This window comes from Anolis carolinensis, chromosome 2, assembly GCF_035594765.1.
Source record: "Anolis carolinensis isolate JA03-04 chromosome 2, rAnoCar3.1.pri, whole genome shotgun sequence".
NCBI classification, from domain to species: domain Eukaryota; kingdom Metazoa; phylum Chordata; class Lepidosauria; order Squamata; family Dactyloidae; genus Anolis; species Anolis carolinensis.
The window spans coordinates 157,826,510-157,849,258 of record NC_085842.1 but is presented as its reverse complement, the minus strand read 5'-3'; the positions used below and the strand labels follow the sequence as shown (position 1 = coordinate 157,849,258).

The window sequence follows — 22,749 nt, the reverse complement described above, 5'->3', positions numbered from 1 at the left end:
TGGTTCAGTGCTATGAAATTCTGGGATTTGTAGTTTGGTGAGGAATCTCCACTCTTTGGCAGATTCCTCACTACAGCTGCCAGGATTCCATAGCACTTTAGTCATCTGCTGCCCTTTTACTAGAAGTCCTTTGATAAACTCATTTTACCTCAGTCCTCTCATCTATAGCCTGGGGGATAGAAATGCTAAAATCACATTGAAGGACCTTCTGTTTCCTTAGTTGGACCAGAAAGCACACCAATACAAGCAACATTTCCCAAGATGTATTATATCCCAGTTTGGGAATTATATTGGCTCCTGAATTGGAAAATGTGACAAGCATCACTTCAGTTTTGGGCACTAAAATATTTTAAAAATAAACTTTAAAATTAACAATTGCATACCCTTTAATGATAAAAACATTCCCAACTCAGTTTGGGACATTCAGTACCTGGGACACTCAAATGTGCTATGCAAATATATATGAAGACTTCATTGCATAATCCTTCCCCACGCTTGCCTCACACCAGGAACAAGCTGTTGCTTCCCACATACCTAGGTGGGAAGCAACATTTTTGGGAAATGTCTCAAAATCCTGTCCTATTCCCTGGTTTCCACCTGTTGTTTTGGGAGAGGAGGTGCCTGCGTAAGGCCCTCCTACGTTCCTGCCACACAATCCACCCACCACTGAAACTGCTCAAAAACCCCGGAGAGAGCAAAAACATTCTCCTCAAAAAGCCTGTAAACGGCACTTCTCTTCCATAATTAGAAATGACGGGACTGAGAACCTATTATTTTTAATTAGGGGTCAGCATGACTGGAAAACTGGGAATAAGCAGATGACCACAACCCTCACATTGCATTACCCAGAAATTCAGAAGGTTTGACCGCAGCAAGGCAGTTCCAGAGTTTTGTTTGGACAGCGTCACTGTAAGTGGGAATTGATTTTCTTTTAATATAATTTTAATATATGCTTTCTTTATTTCTTCATTTGCTTACTTTTCCAGCTGTCATCTCAGGCCCACTATAGTTCTGTTAATGAGAGCCCTAAGTAAAAAAAACTGAATTAAGAAAGGTCCTGGTTAAAACCAACAGCTCTTTCCCATTGAATCATGATTGTTTTTATCTGTACATCGCTTTTAATTTATGATGTGAATTATCTTAGGTGCCATATTGGTAATAAGACTAGGATATACATTAATTGGGAGCCTCTGGTGGCTGAGTGTGTTAAAGCGCTGAGCTGCTGAACTTGCAGACCAAAAGGTCCCAGGTTCGAATCTGGGGGAGCGGAGTGAGTGCCCACTGTTAGCTCCAGCTTCTGCCAACCTAGCAGTTCGAAAACATGCAAATGTGAGTAGATCAATAGGTACTGCTTTGGTGGGAAGGTAACAGTGTTCCATGCAGTCATGCCAGCCACATGACCTTGGAGGTGTCTACGGACAATGTCAGCTCTTTGGCTTAGAAATGGAGATGAGCACCAACCCCCAGAGTCGGACACGACTGGACTTAACGTCAGGGGAAACCTTTACCTATACATTAATTGAAGACATGGAATGTGAAACCAAAATAGCAGAGTCTTGTTAATACCTTGAAAACTGTATTGTATTGTATTATTTTTAGTCCTAGCCATATTGAGTTTCTTTTTAGAGAGATAAAGTGGAAGATAAATCAATGTAAAAAAGATTGTGGACTCTGTCCTGCTTCATCATTTGCCCAATAAAACATATTAGTTCTTTTTTTCCCCCTTCTCTTGCCCTTTTTCCTTTTATCCTACTGTGTATAAAACCCTCAATAAAAATTATTTTTTTAAAAAAACAACATATTAGTTCTTAAAGTGCCACAAGGCATTTGTTTTTGTGTCAGGAGGCATCCCACCTCTGCCTCTCAAACATTAACATGAGGACCTGGACTGAGGGGCCAAGTGAAAATTGCACACAAGTGATTTGTGTCTCAAATTGTTGGAAATTGTTAAGCATGATTCAAAATCACCTCCTTCCTTTAGATGCCTTTTTCTAAATTGTGGGGTTTGTAATGCACATCATGTGACGTGCACTTACACTCTAGGTCAGTGGTTCTCAACTTGTGGGTCCCCAGATGTTTTGGCCTTCAACTCCCAAAAGTCCTAACAGCTGGTAAACTGGATGGGATTTCTGACAGTTGTAGGCCAAAACACCTGGGGACTCACAGGTTGAGAACCACTAGTCTAGACCATAAAGATGATTGCAGTGGTTGATCAAGATCAAAACATAGTCTACAATGAGGGCCCTCTCCAACTGTCTTGATTTGGCATAGACAGTCCTGATCAATCCCGTGTCACTTCAGTGTTTCAGCTCAGACAAAGGTAAACTGCTGCAGCCTTTTCTTAGCTTATGTTTTTCTTTGCTGTTAGTAACTTTTGCCATCTTGATTACAATCTGATGTTGCTTGGTGACCTCTCTCCTGGGTTCTGTCTGTGAAATGTTGGAGAATATGCCATGGTAATTCTGAAAAAAATCACCTAAAGTGAACCCTAGGAAAAATGAAAAGAGCAGTCTACAACTTGTGGAGTGACACTCTCCTTGTTCTCCTACAGCAGGACATCTTAAACTTTTTCCACTCGCAACCCATTTTCGAATGAATTTTTTTAATGTGACCTCAGTATATATAGGTATATAAAATAGGTGTAAAAATCAAATACTTGCTGATAATAAATCATAAAGGAATTTATTTTAAAACAATTATTTGCTATACATATAATTTTACCATTTAATGAAAGCAAATTTGCATACTAATGGGATGCATATGCTTGCTTATTTTTACATTAAGGTCTAAATTTTGGCTGAATATTTGATGCTGCAGGATAAATAATAGTAATAATAATAACAATAACAACAACAGCAACAACAACAATAATAACAACAACAAACTTTATTTATATCCTGCCACCATCTCCCTGAAGGGACTCGGGGCGGCTTACAAAGGCACCATAAGGGGCGGCATACAATATAAATATAAAACAATATCATATAAAAATTATAACAACAACCAGGATATATTTTCATGCCATGCTGACATGTTTGGTTTGCTGCCTCAAGTGGCAAAGTATTCTTTGTTAACTCTCCTTTTTTCTCCAGGGTTCATGTAAATGTCAGCAGCCACTACGTAGCAAATTAGACAATTTGTTTGCAACCTCAAGATTTAGTTAAGGGACCCCAAATGGGGTTGCGACCCACAGTTTAAGAAGCTTTGTTTCTAGAGATGAAACAAAGTAGTGACATTTTCACATGATCTCTAGGCCCTGTCAAAATAAGACTTTATTTGTATATGCTCACACCCAGCACAAATTTACATTTCTCCAGAGGTTATAAGTAGGGATGGGGAATATCACTTCTTAGATCATTCCCGGAATCACCCAGCCATGTTGGTTGAAGGGATTACAACACATGTGTCAGGCTCAAGATCCATGGGCTGAATCCAGCCGACAATCTCAGTTTCAGTTACTCTCCAGATGCTGGATCACAACTCCTGTATTCTTCATCATTAGACTTGATGGGAGCTGTGATAAAGTAACTTCTAGAAGTATACAGTTTATTCTGTTTAGATGGGAGCATGGGGTTTAGGTACAAAGCTTGTGGATATAATACCTGACTTTTATCCTTTCTCCAACCTCAGAGCCACAAGTGCTGTTGGGTTGTAATTCCCATTATCATTACTCCACATGAAAGATAATTAAAGGTGGCGGAAGTTGTCACTCAGTGATATCTGGAGACTCAAATTTGGTAAAAACTAAATATCACCAACTACTATGTAAAATAAAAAAGGTGGTCTTCTGAATCCAGAGATTCTCTGTCCATGGATTCAAAGGCCTTTTGAAGGCAACCATAAGGTGGATGTGACCCCGATGAAATGAGTTTGACACCCCTGGATTAGGGAAACGGTCACCCCCAAAGCGTCTTTCTTAAACTCTTTTGGAAGGCACTTCTTTTGCTTTGAGAACCACAGTGTGGATGAGTGCTAATGCGTACAAGACAGTGTGGCTGACAGTCGACTTTTCTTTGCCTTTTAGTTCTCCATTAATGGACCAGAGGACGTCAAGTTTCCATTTGGCTGGATCCTGGGTGGTCCTGATCTACCTGCTGAGCGCCTGTCACTTTGCTTTAGCTGATCCTGCAGAACTGCTGGCTCATGGAGCTGCCTGGACTCTGCCTGAAGATGCCACTCAGGAGCAAGGCTACTACTTGCAGCAACTCTTTGGGCAGTATGGGGAGAACGGCACATTGTCCTTTGAGGGCCTGACACGCCTGCTGCTGAGCCTTGGGCTGGGGAAGGTCCAAGTGGTGGAGATCGAGCATGAGGAGCTAGGCCATGGCCATGTATCTCACCTGGACATCTTGGAGGTCCAAGAAAACAAGCACCTGCACTCGCACTCCGCACTGGACCACAGAACCAAGGGGCAAGCAGAGATGATTCATCCCACCAGGTAATAATTCTCATTTAATGGAGGAGAAAATGCTGCAAGAAGTACACGAGGTGTTATTTTGGTACCTTAGAGAGTTTCTCAAATTAAGTTAGTAGCAGAAGCTTATGTTCTGTATCAGAAACTAGAGCTGATGTGGCCTAACCAATGCAATTTTTTGAATCAGCACCCCAATTAACCAAACCGAATCTAAAGTTGACCAAAAACTGATTTGTAACCCTTTTGGTACTAATGTTGGAGAGTGGACCCTGGTAAAATGGTACCTGGACTAAAAAAAAGTTGTGAACTACTGGTCTAGTGGGAGCTAGTATTGCACACTTACATGGACTCTTTAAAGCAGAGGTACCCAAACTAAGGCCTGTTGGCCGGATCTGGACCCAACGTTGTTTACCCAGCGCGAGCTCTAAACATTAGACTACCGCTGCCACCAATCACACCCTGCTGCTGTTACCCTCTTCCAGCTCCTTAACTCTTTTTTTCATACCTTTCCATTCCTCTCTCTATCTCTCTCCAAAATGAAGGGAATCTTCTCCAACCTACTCTTACTTCTTATATCTCCTTTCCTCTCCTCTCCTCTTTCCCTCCAAAACAGGGGGATCCTGTCCGCCCCCATCTTGCCTCTTGAATCTCCTTTCCTTTCTTTATTTTCCTCTGTAATAAATGGAATCCTTTCCACTCCTTTCTTGCTTCCTCCAAAACAGAGGGAGTATGGAGGAGAGAAAGAAAGAAAAAGAAAAATTAAGTAAGTAAATAAGTAAGAAAGAAAGAAGATAAAAAACAGAGAGGGAAGGAGAAAAGGAAAAAAAGAAAGGTGGGTAGGGAAAAGAGAGGAAAGGAATCCATAAAGTGTGGTGTAGTGGTTTGAACTTTATACTGCAGCTCTGAACTCACACTCTCAGTCTCAGGTGAAGACAAAGGCAACTTTCCTTTGAATAAATCTGGACAAGAAAACTCTGTGACAGAGTTGCCTTAGTGTTGCTCTAAGCCTGAAACAACATGAAGGCATACAACAACAAACTATAATTCCCCCCAACAATCTGAGGGCAGTTCCAGACAGCACTTAAATGCAAGTCCAATCGGGTTTTTAAAAACCCGATTGGACTCGTATTGAAGTCTGCATACACCCCAGAAATTTCATGCTTTACCGGGACACAAAACAACCCCACCCCCCAAGAAAAGCCTTAAAAAGGGAAAAAATTACCAGGCCGCCATTCCCGCATCTTTGGAGCTCTCCTGTCACATCATTTCTATGCAACAGGAGAGCTCCAGAGAAGGGGGAATGAAAGCCGGGTAAGTTATTTTCCTTTTCAAAGCCTTTTTAAAGGGGTTTTTGGAAGGGTGTGGGGCTGTCTTGGGATTTTTGGGTTTCTTGGGTTCCAGGAGCCCAAGAAACCTGAGACAGATGTGTGGATGGGCACCTTAAGTTGCGCAATGTGATCCCTGGTCCCCATCCACACAGCGCCTGCAGCTGAAAAGACCTGGGTCTTTCCAGCTGACAAATTTCTTTGGCACAAAGCAGGGTTTTCCTGCTTTGTGCTGAAGGAATTCATGTTTACCAGAGGTATCGTTTGGACACCCCAGGGAAAAACGTGAGAGGGCATGCACTTAGGTGCTGTCTGGATGTGGCCTGAGGGACTGTTAAAAAAGTTTGAGGACCCCTGCTTAAGAGTAAATAGAAATAGAAAAGTTTTCATCTAGTGTTGCCACTCATGCATTCATGTCTTCCTTATTTTACTTGCATGCTACCAAGATGATATTTTTCCGGAAGATATACTATTGTTGCTTAATGTTGTCAAATTATTTAATGCGGAGTTTGGGAATATTTCTGCTTGTCGGTGCTGAGAACTTGGCAGTCATTTGGCTACTGGCTCAAAATACTTTAGTGTTTTTTCAAGTTGATGAAGCTAAATTACACAGCCCAACAAAAAAAATCTTTGTAGCTTGGTTTTTAGGCCTATTCCTGAGTTTTTTCAGGGTACTGATTCAGAAAATTGCATTTGATAAATCGCATAAGCTCTAGTTGCCATGGTTGTCTATAGACAAGCAGATGGCAACTGGTAGATGGCATATGTTCTGTATCTCTGTATTTCCCTGTAAGGGAAAACTAGTGCCATTTTTGGAATCAACAAGTCAAATATATCCAGAAACCGGACTAAAACTTGAGGCACTAAAATGTGTGTAAGCCAGAGTTTACATTTGAAGTGAGTTTCAAAAGTGAAATTGAAATCGATAAACTTTTATACTGGTATAACAAGTATTCTGCACTGCTGTCTTTGTTTAAAATATACTGGGAAGTAATGCCTCAGGGCTGTCACTCAAAACATAAGTGAATTATGTTCCTCTTTGCTGATGGTTCCTTTTTGCTTTCTGCAGGCCAGGAATCCCTCAGCTGGGCCATGCTACCCTGAATCCGCCTGTATCTCCTACACTTCATGGGAGAAAGGTCACCAAGCCAAGCTTCGGCAGAGCACCAGAGAAGACTGGGAAGAATGAAGACCTTTTCAAGCCCTCCCAAGGACCTTCTGGGCTCAATTTTTTAGAGGGCGTGATTGCGTTAGACCACTCTGTCTACAATCACCTGCATGAGGATGTAAGTGTGAGACAAGCAGGGAGTTGACTATTGCCTAGATTTATGATTGTTACTATACAGCAGGAATCAGACTTGATGAATTAAACAGGAATGAAGGTTGTCTATTTTCTATAACTTGGGAGAAGCTGGGGAGGGCTAGGGCTCAAGGCTGCTGGGGATATGTGTGTTCACCAATCCTAAAGGTGTGAGGACTAGATTCTTTTTAAAGAGTTCTTAGTACTGAAATTTGCCTTGCTGAGTTCATTGTAATAGAGCAGTGGTTCTCAATCTGTGGGTTCCCAGGTGTTTTGACCTACAACTCCCAGAAATCCCAGCCAGTTTACCAGCTGTTAGGATTTCTGGGAGTTGAAGGCCAAAACATCTGGGGACCCACAGGTTGAAAACTACTGTAATAGAGGACGTGGGACTGTGCTGCAATTCTTTTTTTTTTTTTTCGTGTCAGGAGCAACCGAAGTTGCTTCTGGAGTGAGAAAATTGGCCGTCTGCAAGGATGTTGCCCAGGGGACGCCCGGATGTTTTTTGATGTTTTACCATCCTTGTGGGAGGCTTCTCTCATGTCCCCGCATGGAGCTGGAGCTGATAGAGGGAGCTCATCCACGCTCTCCCCAGGTGGGATTCGAACCTGGCAGCTTTCAGGTCAGCAACCCAACCTTCATGTCACAAGGATTTTATCCCCTAGGCCACCGGAGGCTCCTATTCTGCAATTCTGAAGTGGTGAGACAGTAACTCTAATCAGATCTAGACAGCTTAGGGATTCTGGAAGCTGAAGTCCAAAAATGTTTGGAGGGGCTGCATAATTCCTGCCGTTGGTGTATTCAAACCTTATATTTCTGTATTCGTTTTGGTTTTAGGCATGCATGGTTTATGAAACAGAGTTATATTTGGGCTTGCTTACCTTTTAATGCCGCACTAACAGACTGAAGGAAGCATATCTCTGGACCTGTATACAGTTTCTTATTGCATTCCCCAACCCTACTGTTCATACTAAAAATTCTGAATTCCATTCTCCTACTAAACTAGTGACCCTTTTCCCCTTATTTAAAATTCTCCTTGCTACATAGTTTTAAATAGAAAAGCAACTTTGATCAAACCCTTGGATGGCCAATTTTTCTGGCACTCAATTAAGCATCGTTTAGAGGTCTGGCACAATTACTCCTTGTTGCAATAAACCCCTTCTGCGTTTTCTTGTTTCCTTTTTGTGTTTTGGTCTCCAGTGTCTCAATGTATCCCAGCTGCTGGTCAACTTTGGGCTGAACTCGGTCTCCAAGATCACGCCTGAACAGTTCACCCTGCTTTGCCCAGCTTTACTCTATCAGATTGACAGCCGTGTTTGCATCCAGCACTATGACGAAGTGGCCCTTGGCATGGCGGGGAATAATCTCTGGGCTGGTAACTCATGCTGCCTTTCTCAAAGTTTGACCCAGCAAAAGCCCCAAATCCCAGCACTGCAACCCCCCCCCCCAAAGCCCAGCCCCCAAATCAGCTCTGAATCCAATGCAGGGCTATGCACATTCCTTTATGTTGCAGGATGACCTTGTAAACATGGGATCTGTAGACTTTGGCACCCAAAGATTTAGTTTTAACTTTAGGGGAAAAGAAAAGAATAAAACTCTGAGTTAAACCATGGGAATCAGGAGGAAGTGCTGCCTGACACCTACTGTTGAAATAATGGGGGGTTTTCTATGCTGTGCAATCTTATTTATTTATTGTCCTATTGTCTACAGACCTTGCCCTACAACCCTGTTATCTTTGCTTGCCCTTCAGTTTCTAGCCCTTCTCCTCTTTCATTCACATTTCCTTCTCCTTATTAAAGAGTCCTACGTGCTTTGCAAACTCACATCTTGTACATATTGAAAAATACGTTAAACAACATGAGTACATTTATGTTTTCCCCTTAAAACAAGCAAAATGCTTTTTTTTTGCAAAGATACACAAATTGAGTACACAATGTGAATTTCTTCTGAATGAATTTTGAGACCAAATGTTCAAAGAAGACCAATTGCTAATAAGCTTTACAAAAATGTGTTGTGCCCCTGCTCTTTTAGTGAGAAGGGTTTACTGTAGGGATATTAAATATATAAAATTGTCTAATACAATGCAATCTTATGGCAGATAAAAGAACAATTATTGTAATTTAGATGATCTAGTGAGGTTAAAAACACTTTATTGTAATGGAACCCACCTGAAGATAGAAAAAGATACAATTAAAAAAGAGTTAAGCTATATTTGGTTTAGGTAAAGGTTTTTCCTGACATTAAGTCTAGTCGTGTCCGACTCTGGGGATTGGTGCTCATCTTCATTTCTAAGCCGAAGAGCCAGTGTTGTCTGTAGACACCTCCATGGTCATGAGGCCAGCATGGCTTCACAGAGCACTGTTACCTTCCCGCTGGAGCAATACCTATTGATCTACTCACATTTGCATGCTTTCAAACTGCTAGGTTGGCAGAAGCTGGGGCTAACAGTGGGAGCTCACCCCACTCCCCAGATTTGAACTGCTGACCTTTCAGTCAGCAAGTTCAGCAGTTAAGCGGTTTACAAGTGCCCAATAACTTGTCTCTGATGGGCTAGGCCAGCAACCATTATGGGGATTAGTTCAGACTGAAGGAATCAGGAAACCGTTTTCTTTGAAGAAAGAGGAAGAAAAGGACCAGATCTAAGAAAAATTAGACAATCCCTGATATTTTCCTTCTATCCACCCATTACCCGTATCCCAGGGATTTCTTGATATACAGAAATGCAGACTTGGAAGAGACCCCAAGGGCCATCTAGTTCAATCCCCTGCACGTTAGGAATAAAGATTAAAACACTTTTGGGGTGTGTATTGATGCCTTTATTTCCTTCCAGTCACTACATGTCAGAATCTATAGAAAGGAATGCTACTGACCATACAATGTGGAAATGGGAGGTGAGGAGGTGAATATTGGGATCCCATAGTACAATCCTACTGCATGTTTTAAAGCTCTCGTTCCTAACTCCCGCCTTGCTTCCACTCTCTCCTTTCCTACAGGCCTGGGCTGGGGATTTGTGGCCATCACCTTGACCAGCTTGCCCTCCGCACTGGCCATTGTCTTGGTCCCTCTGCTCAACCACAAGCTCTTCCGCTTCCTGCTGGCTTTTCTGGTGGCATTGGCTGTGGGGACCTTGTGTGGGGACGCACTGCTGCACCTGTGGCCACACGTATGTAACCAACGATCACTCCCTTCCCCATGTACATTTTAAAGTGTAACTCCATCCAAATAACACACACATGCACACACACGTGTGTACACACACGCACACACACACAGCTTTGAAAAGCATAGGAAAATGTTAATAACCCTATGGTGTTTGTTTTGCTGTATGTTCCCCCTGTTCAGAAGATTTTACCTCACTTTCTGTCTCTGTGATAATTGGATTTTGAAAAAATTGGCCTGTTGTGGAAACAAGGATTGGTGAAAAAGCTTAAGTGGAGACACCTTTCCCCCATAATAACTCTTTCAGGAGTGAATTTCCCTTCTGAGGGGTAGATTTCTCTCACTTCTTGTTGTCTCACTCCCATTCTTAACTGTCTTTTGTAAGTCAGATGTTTGTAATTTGGGTTTGTAATACTGCCTATATGTTCAGACAGGATCATAGAATCATAGAATCATAGAGTTGGAAGAGACCTCATGGGCCATCCAGTCCAATCCCCTGCCAAGAAGCAGGAAATCGCATTCAAAGCACCCCCGACAGATGGCCATCCAGCCTCTGCTTAAAAGCCTCCAAAGAAGGAGCCTCCACCACAGTCCGGGGCAGAGAGTTCCACTGCTGAACAGCTCTCACAGTCAGGAAGTTCTTTCAGATGTTCAGGTGGAATCTCCTTTCCTGTAGTTTGAAGCCATTGTTCCGTGTCCTAGTCTGCAGGGCAGCAGAAAACAAGCTTGCTCCCTCCTCCCTATGACTTCCCTTCACGTATTTGTACATGGCTGTCATGTTTCCTCTCAGCCTTCTCTTCTGCAGGCTAAACATGTCCAGCTCTTTTAGCCTCTCTTCATACGACTTGTTCTCCATACCCTTGATCATTTTAGTTGCCTTCCTCTGGACACATTCCAGCTTGTCAACATCTCCCTTCAACTACGGTGCCCAGAGGCTGATATTGCCTTTGAATTAACTTGACAACTTTTCTGTAGGCATTTGTAATAATACTCACAAAAGAAGTACATGTCATGTGAATATGCTTTCTAACCAGCATTCTTTTTAGACATTTGTTTTTAAAACCCAGTTGAAATGTGAACTGTTTGAAGCTTTGTATATGAAAACCACCTTTCAGGGCCTCTTATTAACAACTGAACAATGAACCTGCAATTGGAATTAGTAGAGCCGGTGCATACAATCCTTATTAATCCTCTTGAACAATAGTTCTCAACCTGTGTGTCACCAGGTGTTTTGGCCTACAACTCCCAGAAATCCCAGCCAGTTTACCAGCTGTTACGATTTCTGGGAGTTGAAGGCCTGAACATCTGGGCACCCACAGGTTAAGAACCACTGCTCTTGAGTCATGTAGAGGTTCCTCTATAGAGCTGTGAACTGCACATCAAAGATAGCTTTGATAAAGTTTAATATCAGGGGTGAACAGGTATCAAAGACTGTCTTTCAGTTTTCTCCAGTTCACCACATACCTACCAACATTTTACCGGTGGAACATAGAAGGCATAGGGATTAAGTAACCTCAGTGTTTGACCCTGATAGTTACAGTTATTAATGAGGAAACTCATACAAGCTAGGAGAGCTTCATCACTTAGCTTTTCCTTGAATCTACTGGGAAGGGTAAGATTTCCCCCTCTCTTCTCCCAATTGCCAAGTTTAACAACTTTTGTACTTTTAGATCAATTTGCATCAATTGAAGTAAATAGTAACTGTAGTCTTCACATCTACGGACCCTGATGAAAGTTTTGGCTTACAACACCCAGCATAGTAAATGGCGAGGGCTCATGGATCTTGTAACTCCTGTTGTAATGTTTAGATCTGAAGATAGCAGTCTTCTATTGACTATTATGCCTCTCAGCTTCTGGGTGACGCATTGGAGCAGTATCTACCCAAGCCACTGGGTACTCCTTGGTCTTCAGCCATACACAATGGCTCTTGTTTAGCAGATTGTGTTGCTGCCAAACCCCCCTACTCTGCATATATGTGGTAGGAACAGGAGGGAAACTTTGGTCTAATCTAACAGGCCTCTTCTTAAATTTGTCTTCATGTATCTATTTATTTTCTGAATTCTCCCTTTCTCTGCTCAAAGGAATTGTTTTCATTTAGGCACAGGCCAGAGCCCACGGACTCCTGTCACCGAAACACCAGCCGAGCACCACGGCCGAGGATGCTGTATTGAAGGGCCTGTGTGTGTTTGGGGGGATTTACTTCCTGTTCCTCATTGAAAATCTGATGGGGACGCTGAAGCGTCTTTGCGCAAAGGGGGTAAGGATTGCACGGTTTTGTTCACCCTCCTTCCCCCCAACTATCCAAATGTTCTGGGCTATTCATGGGGTGGCAAAGAGGTTGCAGCAAATTTATTTTTGCATCCAAGGCAGTCGTTCTTCTCAGTCCACTCCCCTATTCTCCAGATGGAGAATTCAATTACAAATGAGGGAAAGGCCATAGACAGACATGTGAACTAGTCTGTGTCTAGTGGTGGTTGTTGGCTTCCATGATAGCAAGGCAGTGAATACACTCTAGGAATTTATCTGAACATTGAATTTATCTGAACATTAAAGGAACTAACTAAGATAGTAGCCCCCAGTGGCACAGCGGATTAAACCCCTGAACTGGTGAACTTGCTAACTGAAAAGTCAGCGGTTCGAATCCAGGGAGCGGGGTGAGCTCCCACTATTAGTCCCAGCTTCTGCCAACCTAGCAGTTCGAAAATATGCAAATGTGAGTAGATCAGTAGGGACCGCTCTAGCAGGAAGGTAACGGTGCTCCATGCAGTCATGCAGGCCACATGACCTTGGAGGTGTCTACGGACAACGCTGGCTCTTCTGTTTAGAAATGGAGATGAGAACCAGCCCCCAGAATCAGACACAACTAGACTTAATGTCAGGGGAAAACCTTTACTTTACCTAAGATAGTAAGTCTATTTTCAGACTAGGGTTCAGCACCTTGATAGATTCTTTAAAGTTCAGGCTAAAATCCAAAGCAGATTTACTAAACCACCCGCCCATCTCACTGCTATCTGTGTCCACCCTTTTGGGAGTTCCTTCCAAACATTGAATCAGGAGCAAAGATTCGAAGTCACCTAATGTTGTGTGCAGTCACATTACAGTCCATATTGTGGAATGAACCACTCATTCTTCCAGCAGTCAGTAGTCATTACGTCATTGTGAACATCAAAATGTGTCTTGATAATGCCAGGTTTGTGCCGATTATTAAGCATAGCTGATAGAAAACCCCATCTCATTGAGACATCAGAGTCTGCTTCTGAGAATAGTGTGTTTTATGCAGTGGCTGTGGTTGCTGCAACCCTCAGGAGAGACAGGACACATCTACATTAAGGGCAGTATTCCCATTCCAATCTCAATGTTACACGGCTTACCAGTTTTGCTTTTATTTTTGCAGAAGGCCAGCAAAACCCCTGAGGAGGCTGCAGTTAAGATGGATGAGAGAAGTGCTGTCAGTTCAAGGACATCCCAAGGTGAATCAGTTATGGATTGCCTCTCCTTTAAATTATTTTTAATACCGAGTGGACTGGCTGGCTGCTCAAGATGGCAGATGTCTAGAGTTTAAGTGATGTGAGATCTTATTTAATATAACAGATTTGGAGCAAAATAATAAATAGCGATATTACAGCCAAACACCTCTCCTGATGCGAAGAAAAAAGGACTTGTGGATCAGCCAATTTCAGACTTTTACACACCAGAGAATGAGCTGAAAGCACCACTGGGCGAGACAAACTCCATGGGCGAAACAAATAAGACACTGCCTAAAATAAGGGTGCAAAGGAGGGAGAAACGAGCAACACCTGCTAGCAGAATCCCTAGTGAAGCTGTGTTAGTATTTGGTGAGAGATCTACAGAAATATTGGGCTTTAGCTGTTGAACTGATATATTCTAAACTTTCATCCCTCACTAAACATTTTCATGACACAGAGGATACTGCAAAAGCAGCCTTTCAGCAAGGAACATTGCACAAAGCCAGAATACAAAATGTGCAGCAGTCTCAAGAACTCCTTCTCAGTAGGGTTGAGGGGCTTCACAATTGGCAATGATGTTTGGATATGCATTTGAGGGGAATCCCAAATGATACAAAGCATAGTGATACACACTACAGAACTATTATTCATAGTTAGCTGGATCAAAAGCATCTGCCCGGACCTGGACTTTAAAAGCGAGTAAACCACTCTGTCATCTTAATCCTAAAATTTGTTTTTCAGCATAGAAACATGATTCTTAGATTCACCCACTATCTGAAGAAGCTCAAATCTTAACAAAGCTCTACAATATTCAAAATCGAACATAAACATCACAATACTTTCAAGGTCTATTTTGAGACTAAGAAAAAAACCCACAGTTTTATGTCTTTTACAGTAGTTGAGATAAAGCTTTTCCCCTGACGTTAAGTTTAGTCATGTCTGACTCTGAGGGTTGGTGCTCATCTCCATTTCTAAGCCGAAGAGCCGGCGTTGTCCGTAGACACCTCCTCCATTACCTTCCTGCTGGAGCAGTGCCTATTGATCTATTCATATTTGCATGTTTTCAAACTGTTAGGTTGGCAGAAGCTGGGGTTAACAGCGGGAGCTCACCCCGCTCCCCGGATTCAAACTGCCGACCTTTCAGCAGGTCAGCAGTTTCACCCGCTGTACCATTGGGGGCTCCTGTCTTTAACTTTTCCTAAAAGTGGAGTAAAATATACAGTATGTGGAGATTCCCTTTCAAGTTAATAATCACACGTGGAATATCTGTTATAGTTACAAGGACCAAATTACACATGCTGGATATTTGTGAAACCATGGACTTTTAAGTTCCCTGGAATTAGAGTATAAAGTGCAAATGCGTCTCTGGAGCAGAACAGTAACAATTAAAGGATCTACAGCTGGAATAGGATTAAACAGAGGAAAAATGAGAAGCTCAAGAAACAAGTGATACCAAAACTTTGAAGATGCAAATTGTCATTATTACAAGTGCATTCAGATTGATATGGACAATAGGCTTCATTTATTTTTGGAACCCTTTCCCTAGAGAGGATGAGATGTGCTGTATGTTGGTGACCCTCTTCTCTTTCTACTGTGAGCCCTTGGTACCTGCTGGGGTTTTGTTCCAGGACACACACGCACCCCATGGATACCAAAATCTGTGGATGAGAGAGTCCCATTATGTACAATGACATAGTGAAATGGTGTCTGATATTTAAGAGTTTGATTTTTAGATTGTTTTTTTAAAAATACGTTAAGCTGTAGATTAATAAATCGATGGATGCAGAATCTATGAATAGGGAGGGCCATCTATCATTCCGCCATAATTCATAAAATACAGATTAACCTTGAAAATCCACTCTTGTGTTCTTAGGGAACCACTAAAAGTTGAAACACACTTATGACTATTATTTCTCTGCTGCTACCGTGCTTGAGAAATTTAAATATATATGCTCCGATGTCTACTCTTCGAATAGCATTAGAGTATTTTAATGTTAGTTTTATAACTACATGCTTGTTCCTTTAGTTGTGGAGATCAGTCGTTGCCAACCTGATTGAGATCCAGGATACTTCCTTGATTCTGTCCTTTTTGGGTATCCATTATTTAACAATAATGGATATATATATGAAATTACAGTAAAAAAAATCTTATTCGCATCATGACCTTACTGCTGTTTTTGTTCTTGTTCATCACACACCTTTACTGGGAACATTTTTATGTTTGCCACCAATTTCAGGAATCAGGTTAATTTATATGCCACAGCTATACACCATCATATACCAATATGCTGGAGTGTGTGTGCTGGTGGTGAAGGGCACATTTTGAACAGATTTTCCCCCTTACTGGTCCCTGAACTCCAGGTGCTGAATCTCAGGGTCTGACTTCTGTGCCAGAAGGAGAAGCTGGGAATCTCTACAGCGAACCCCAAGACTGCTCCATCCAGATCCGCAGCTCAGAGGATTGTGAGACCAGCGCCGAGAGGCAAGACGAACAGCTCCATCCCCACGGCCATTCCCACGGCCCAGCAGATGCTCTCAATGCTGGAATAGCAGACATAGCTTGGATGGTTATTTTGGGAGATGGGATACACAATTTCACTGATGGATTGGCCATAGGTAAGTGATTTTGTACCAAGGTTGAGTTCAGTCTTGTGCTAGGGGATAAAAAATACACCCCAACAATACAGGTTTTCACAGAGAAATGGAATTGTTGTGCACACAATGGAACAATAGCTGAAGATAGGCTGTTATTTTGCAGACTTGAGACAGGTGTCATTTTCCCTGACAAATTCTCTCACTCACCTCTCACTTTTTCTTTCTGTGCTTTTTCCTCACAGTGATCTAGGCTCAAAGGGATCAAGGGCTTTTTTGAAGCAAAAAAAGGGGGGCTGCAACTGAGAACTGCATTTAATGTATAGCTCTTTGGAAACATTTTTTTTTTACTGATTGTTGTTTAGTTCATGATTTTTGTTTCTCCTTAAAATGCTATATCGAAAAGCAAGTTCTAAATGTTCTAGGAGAAAATTGACAAATTATCTAATATATCTAAGATATATTGAAATGGTGATGGATTTTGATATTATCCTACCTGTGTTTACAATAAAAAAATATTAGAAAAAAATCAAGGTAGATTACAGGAGCAGCAGGATTTTTTTCAAATTAATTCCTGCACCATGGAAAGCTACCAACCAGCTATCTGTATTCTTTGCTGGAACTAAGTTTGGTGAAAAGTGATTTAATATTGAACACAGGTTTGAACCAGGTCATCCTGCTCCGGGTTGGGAGTCCTCTGAGGGATGCTGGGAAATGTGGTCCAACAATATCTGGACCAACTGTACTCAATCTTACTGCTAGAAAACCATGATTTTTTTCGTGTCAGAAGCGACTTAAAACTGCAAGTCACTTCTGATGTGAGAAAATTGGCCGTCTTCAAGGATGTTGCCCAGGAGACACCTGGATGTTTTGATGTTTTTACCATCCTTGTGGGAGGGTTCTCTCATGTCCCCGCATGGAGCTGGAGCTGATAGAGGGAGCTCAACCTTCAAGTCATCACTCCTGCCAACACAAGGGTTTATTCCACGGCAGTAATGAGTAATAATTGTTCTACCCATTTTGATAAAGACTTGTCTCTCAATAAAATCTCTGTATTCTTAAACTCAAAATACACTTGTACCTTCACACGTCAGCCTTAGAAAATGTCAGTGACTAAATTAATGCAGCAGAATGGGCCAGTCTTTCCAAGTTCAATCTGAACCTGCATGGTCCAGCTATAACGCATCGGAAAGTTCAAGATTCCGAAATGTATGTTTATTGGCAGAGTTAGAACTAGGAAGCATCCCAAAGTAAAATCTTGAATTCAAGATTTCTTCATACAATATTGAAGCCCCTGTGCCACAGACGGATTGAAGAAGACAGAGTAGTGCTGATGACATGAAACAACTCAGCTAGCCAAAACCAATGTGTGTGTGTGGGGGGGGGGGGGGGGGATGTCACTTTCATGTTATTAGCCTTTGTAAAATAAACTTCTTATCCCTTAGGAGCTGCCTTCTCGGATGGAATCTCTAGTGGTTTAAGTACAACTGTGGCCGTATTCTGCCATGAACTGCCCCATGAGCTTGGTAGGTAAAAGGAAGAGATGCTTCAATCGGCACCTATGCTTTGGACCTCTTGAACTATTTTTTATACACATTTGCTTCTGCCTGTTATTTCTTCACATGGAGAGGGGGGTGTCTGCTCTTTGGATGTTGTTGGACTGTAGTCTCTATTAACCAGTCAGCATAGTCAGTGTGGAGGAATGCTAGGATTTGCAGTCCAGCAATATCTGGCAGGCTGCATGATTCCCACCCCTTTTGAAGACCAACGAGGAACCACCATAAAAATGTTGCCTCAGCAACCAACTCTTGCTGGGGAAATGGATTTATGTCTAGAGAATCCAAAGCACTGCTTGTTTTTGTGGGAAAGGGGCCTCTGGTGGCACAGTGTGCTAAAATGCTGAGCTGCTGAACTTGCGGACCAAAAGGTCCCAGGTTTAAATCCCGGGAGTGGAATGAGTGCCCACTGTTAGCCCCAGCTCCTGCCAACCTAGCAGTTTGAAAACATGCAAATGTGAGTAGATCAATAGGTACCACTCCAGTGGGAAGGTAACGGCGCTCCATGCAGTCATGCCAGCCACAAGACCTTGGAGGTGTCTATGGACAATGCCAGCTCTTCGGCTTAGAAATGGAGATGAGCACCAACCCCTAGAGTCAGAAATGACTGGACTTAACGTCAGGGGAAACCTTTACCTTAACCATTTTTTTGTGCTCACAAGTGGTTCTTCTTGCAAATCGTGGGCCATTGTAGCCTTAACTTTCCTCTTTTCCTCCCCAGGAGACTGTGCAGTGCTACTGCAGGCTGGCATGCCCCTCCGGCGAGTGCTGATCTTTAACCTGCTCTCTGCTTTCCTGGCTTACTGGGGCACAGTGCTGGGGACAGTAGTCAGCCGGAGCAGCTCTCAAGTCACTCCCTGGGTTTTTGCCATCACAGCTGGCATCTTTCTCTACGTGGCACTGGTGGACATGGTAAAGGCAGCTGCTTCTACTTCCTCTTAGCTGGCACCACACTTGAGGCTTTTACGGTTACCAAGTTTAAATATTCCTTATTGGTTTGTGACTTTTTTGTTCCTTATATGGGAGGGGGTTTAGTTAGTTTACTGATCCACATGTTTCCTATCCTAGAGATAAAAAAGCTATTTTCCTGCTTATTTTCCTTATGTTCTTGGCACAGCAGGCAGAGGCAGCTGAATGGAGGAAACTTTGACTTATGTAGTTTAGCGTCTGTCCTCCACTTCCCTTGAGGGAGATTTTTATCTTTCCAAGAGAGGGAATGTGCAACTTTCCGTAACAGTTATGTGATGAATAGTAGTTAGCACTTCTTGTTGTGGTGGTGTGCCTTTAAGTCATTTCCAACTATGTTGACCCTAACACTAACCTATCATGGGGTTTGCTTGACATGGTTTCTTCATGGGGTTTGTCATTGCTTCTGAGGCTAAGAGAATGGAACTTGCCCAAAGTCAACCAGTAAGTTTCCATGGACAAGCAGAGAGTCAAACTCTGGTCTCCCAGAGTCTTTGTCTAACAGGCAAATCACTACACCACACTGGCTCTTAAGTTGTAGTGAGCTGGCTCTACTTCTACACAAAATGAGACAACCTCTTCACATAATGTCTATTGGGAGGGGACAGAGAACAACAGCAAATTGGTGTTGTACAAATTGTGTGTGGCCATCCTGCACCCTCTGGGAAGCAAGCCCGACACCCTATCACCACCAGAGCTCTTCTGCATTTCAGTGGACTTCTCTGTATGGAATAGTGTTGGAGGATGAGAAGCATTGTCTTTTACCCCAGGGAAGCCAAGTGTCTTGAGCATTGCTCTGCTAAGCAGAGGTGAGGAAGAAGTGGAACTGTTGCTTCTGACACAACTGAGTGGCCTCCCTTTCCCTCAGGGCTGTGCCATTGGACCTGTAAATTTCAAAAGAGATGGCAGACTAACAGGATGTGTGCATATGTAGCATACTTCAAACAGCCCTGCTCAATTTTAAGTACTGTTTGGAGCATGCCTGAAAAAAAACACCTGAAACCAAAGACTGGGACAAATGTACACAAGGCCCGCTTGCATGTGTATGTTTGGGAGCCAAGCTTCCCTCTGACAGTGTACAGTGCTCCCTCGCTAATCCACAGTTCGGGTTCCGCGGATTTGCTGTATCGCGGATTTTTCCATCCGGCCCGCCCTCCCTTTGCAGGCACAAAAGGGCCCAGTTTGAGTCACGTGACCCGGCCCACGCTTCCTCCTCAGCCGCCTGCAGGCAGCGCCAGTAGGCCCTGCCTGCACCTCATCGCCCCAGGAACAACAAGGAAGACAGAACAGTATGTTTAAAGAGGAAATAAATTGAAATAAATATACTGCCGCTATATCGCAGTTTTCCACTTTTCACGGGCAGGCCTGGAACCTAACCCCCATGAAAAGTGAGGGGACACTGTAGTGAAAACTGTTGCCAGACTGGCGAGAGCTCCTATAGCTTTAATGGTTACATAGAAGAGAGGATTTTAGCAGCCCTTGCTTGTCACTCAGCCGTTTAACAAGAATGCATTTCAGCTGGTGAAATGCCCGCTTCTATGTGGTCTTTAAAACTGCAGGAGGCTGTTCTAGGTTCAATCTGGCAATTCTATGATCAAGCCTGTCAGGAACCCTCTTTCAGTTCAGTGACTCAGGTAGGCAAAGGTGAGATGACTTCTACAGTTGTCATTTCCTTAAGAACAAGGGCTCTATCTGTATTGTGTGACTGGCTTTTGTCAATGACTGCTGCCAAGGCGATAACAAGTTATGTTTGTTTTCCTCTAGCTGCCTGAAATGCTGCAGAGGAGTTCTCCCAAGGGCAGAAAGGGCTCCCTTGTGCATTTTCTTCTCCAGAACTTGGGCTTCCTCAGTGGAGGAGTCCTCATGCTCTGTATCGCTCTCTTTGAAGACCACATCAGCTTCCATGTGGATGGGTGATTCTACTCTTCAGTAAGAAAACCCACCCGGAAAACATGACAGATTGAGGTCATGCTCCATTATGGCAGTGACTGCTCCCTTCCTTACCTGGGCTCTAGGAAGACCTACAGAATTGTTCCACGTTCTTCTTCAAGGTAGCTGTGGACAAAACTCAATTATGAGAATCAGAAGATACAGCAATTCCTGTGAACCTCCAACTTTGTGTTTTTGGGCAGCATAAATGTCTCCACCACTCTGTTAGCTTCTGTAAGAGGATGCTAGTTGCCACTCCAGTTGTCAAAATCGAATTGCTAAAAACAACAAATGGTTTGCATTTTATAAAATGGGATGGAGCACCAGTCTACAGAAGACAGCTGATTCCGTATCTCCTCAGAATAGAATTAGGGATGGGGGTTATTTTAAGGAACTGTAGCAATCGTGACATGGCAGATTGCTTTTGGTACTAGTTGGAAAGTTTCCACAGCACTTCAGTTAAGAGGATTTTCCAACAGACAAAAATGATTCAAGATTGGTGCACAAAGGTGGAAAGCAAAGGGTGCAAATACGACCCCATATGTGGTTGACATATAGCCAGCTCATACAAGCTCTTGCCATTGGATGAAATTCAAGAGGTTTCAGGCAACCCAACATTTATTTCAAGTAGATGGCGAAGTTGACTCAGGTGAAGCTGCTGCAAGCTTTGATCCTGTTAAGACATACTGGGATAAGGATGTGCATGGCAGCGCATGAGAAATGGGTTTGCCTTCATAGAACATGGAAAAGGGAAGAATTACCCCAGGCACCAGGTCCCACTATAACCTCTCAAATGAAGGACTGCACAAGGGATTGCTCCTGACTTGCATGAAAGCAGCACACAATTCACCATTGCACCCTCTTACTGCTCATGGTGTTTCTAAAAAGTCCATGCATAATAAAAGCTTCTCCACTGACTGCCTGTCTGTACAGCTGCTTGGTTCTTGAACAGGGCAGGCATTGATTCATGCTATTTCTGCTTTGGAGATTTTTAAATAGTCTGGTTGGTAATCAGTCGGGACTGCTTTGTGTATTCCTGCATGGCACAAGCTTGGACAGGATGTCCCTTGTGATCTCTTCCAAATCTTAAAGTCTCTCCCTTCACCCTTGAAAACCGAGGCAACTTACCATATATAGCGTACAAATTGGCCTCATGTATAAATGGAGGGTAGGTTTGGGGCCAAATCTGCGGATTTTGATATGACCTGTGGATAAGTTGCCAGCCATTCTATGGAAAGGGGAAGCACGGATGCTTTTTGGAGGGGCCAACCTCCCTTGGCCGTTGCTGCCATTTTCCCCCTCCCAGGCATTCAAAAAGGCCAGAAGCAATGCTAAATCAGAGAGAGGAAAGGGGTTAGATGTTTCTTTTAGGTTTTCCTAGGACAGGATAAGCCACTCTACTCAAAGAAAGGGATGACTCCTGTTTGACTCAGTCCATTCACATTTCTCCATGGATAAGCTGGCCCGGGTTTTTTAGTTGATTTTTTGACTAAAATTTCTACATTTATATACTTGAGTATATGGGGTAGTTTTGAACAGGGATCGCGTGTTGAATGAGCAAAGGCAGAGGTACAGTGCGATACTGAACTGCCCCCAAGAATATAGAGGGAAGCTTTTTAAAATTGGATTGCTGTGAGTTTTCCGGGCTGTATGGCCATGTTCTAGAAACATTCTCTTCTGATGTTTCGCCCACATCTATGGCAGGCATTGTCTGAGGTTTTGAGGTATATTGGAAACTAGGTCAGTGAGGTTTATGTATCTGTAGAATGTTCAGGGTGGGAGAAATAACTCTTGTCTGTCGGAGGCAAGTATGAATGTTGCAATTAATCACCTTGATTAGCATTGAAATGCCTTGCAGCTTCAAAGCCTGGCTGATTCTGTCTTTAATTGCTCATCCTTCCCAGTTTGAAAAAGGAAAACACACACACAAACACTCATCCTTCAGCTGCATTACAGTATCTGCCTTATGGTTTGACTTGTACAGACCAAAAACAGTTGAGGAAAAAACATTTGTAGTGCATCTGTGGTTGTTCACATGAAG

At 42.9% G+C, this 22,749-nt stretch overlaps 1 protein-coding gene across 1 annotated transcript; it reads left to right on the top strand.

The window, feature by feature from the left end:
* The first annotated feature begins 674 nt into the window (after positions 1-674).
* Positions 675-21,626, top strand: slc39a5 (solute carrier family 39 member 5). Its single transcript, XM_008103997.3, has 11 exons — positions 675-909; positions 4,025-4,438; positions 6,809-7,025; positions 8,240-8,414; positions 10,033-10,202; positions 12,297-12,455; positions 13,593-13,668; positions 16,027-16,281; positions 17,703-17,783; positions 18,535-18,725; positions 20,544-21,626. The coding sequence occupies exons 2-11, from the start codon at positions 4,035-4,037 to the stop codon at positions 20,694-20,696; spliced, it is 1,881 nt and encodes a 626-aa protein (XP_008102204.2). The 5' UTR covers positions 675-909; positions 4,025-4,034; the 3' UTR covers positions 20,697-21,626.
* The last annotated feature ends 1,123 nt before the right edge of the window (positions 21,627-22,749 follow it).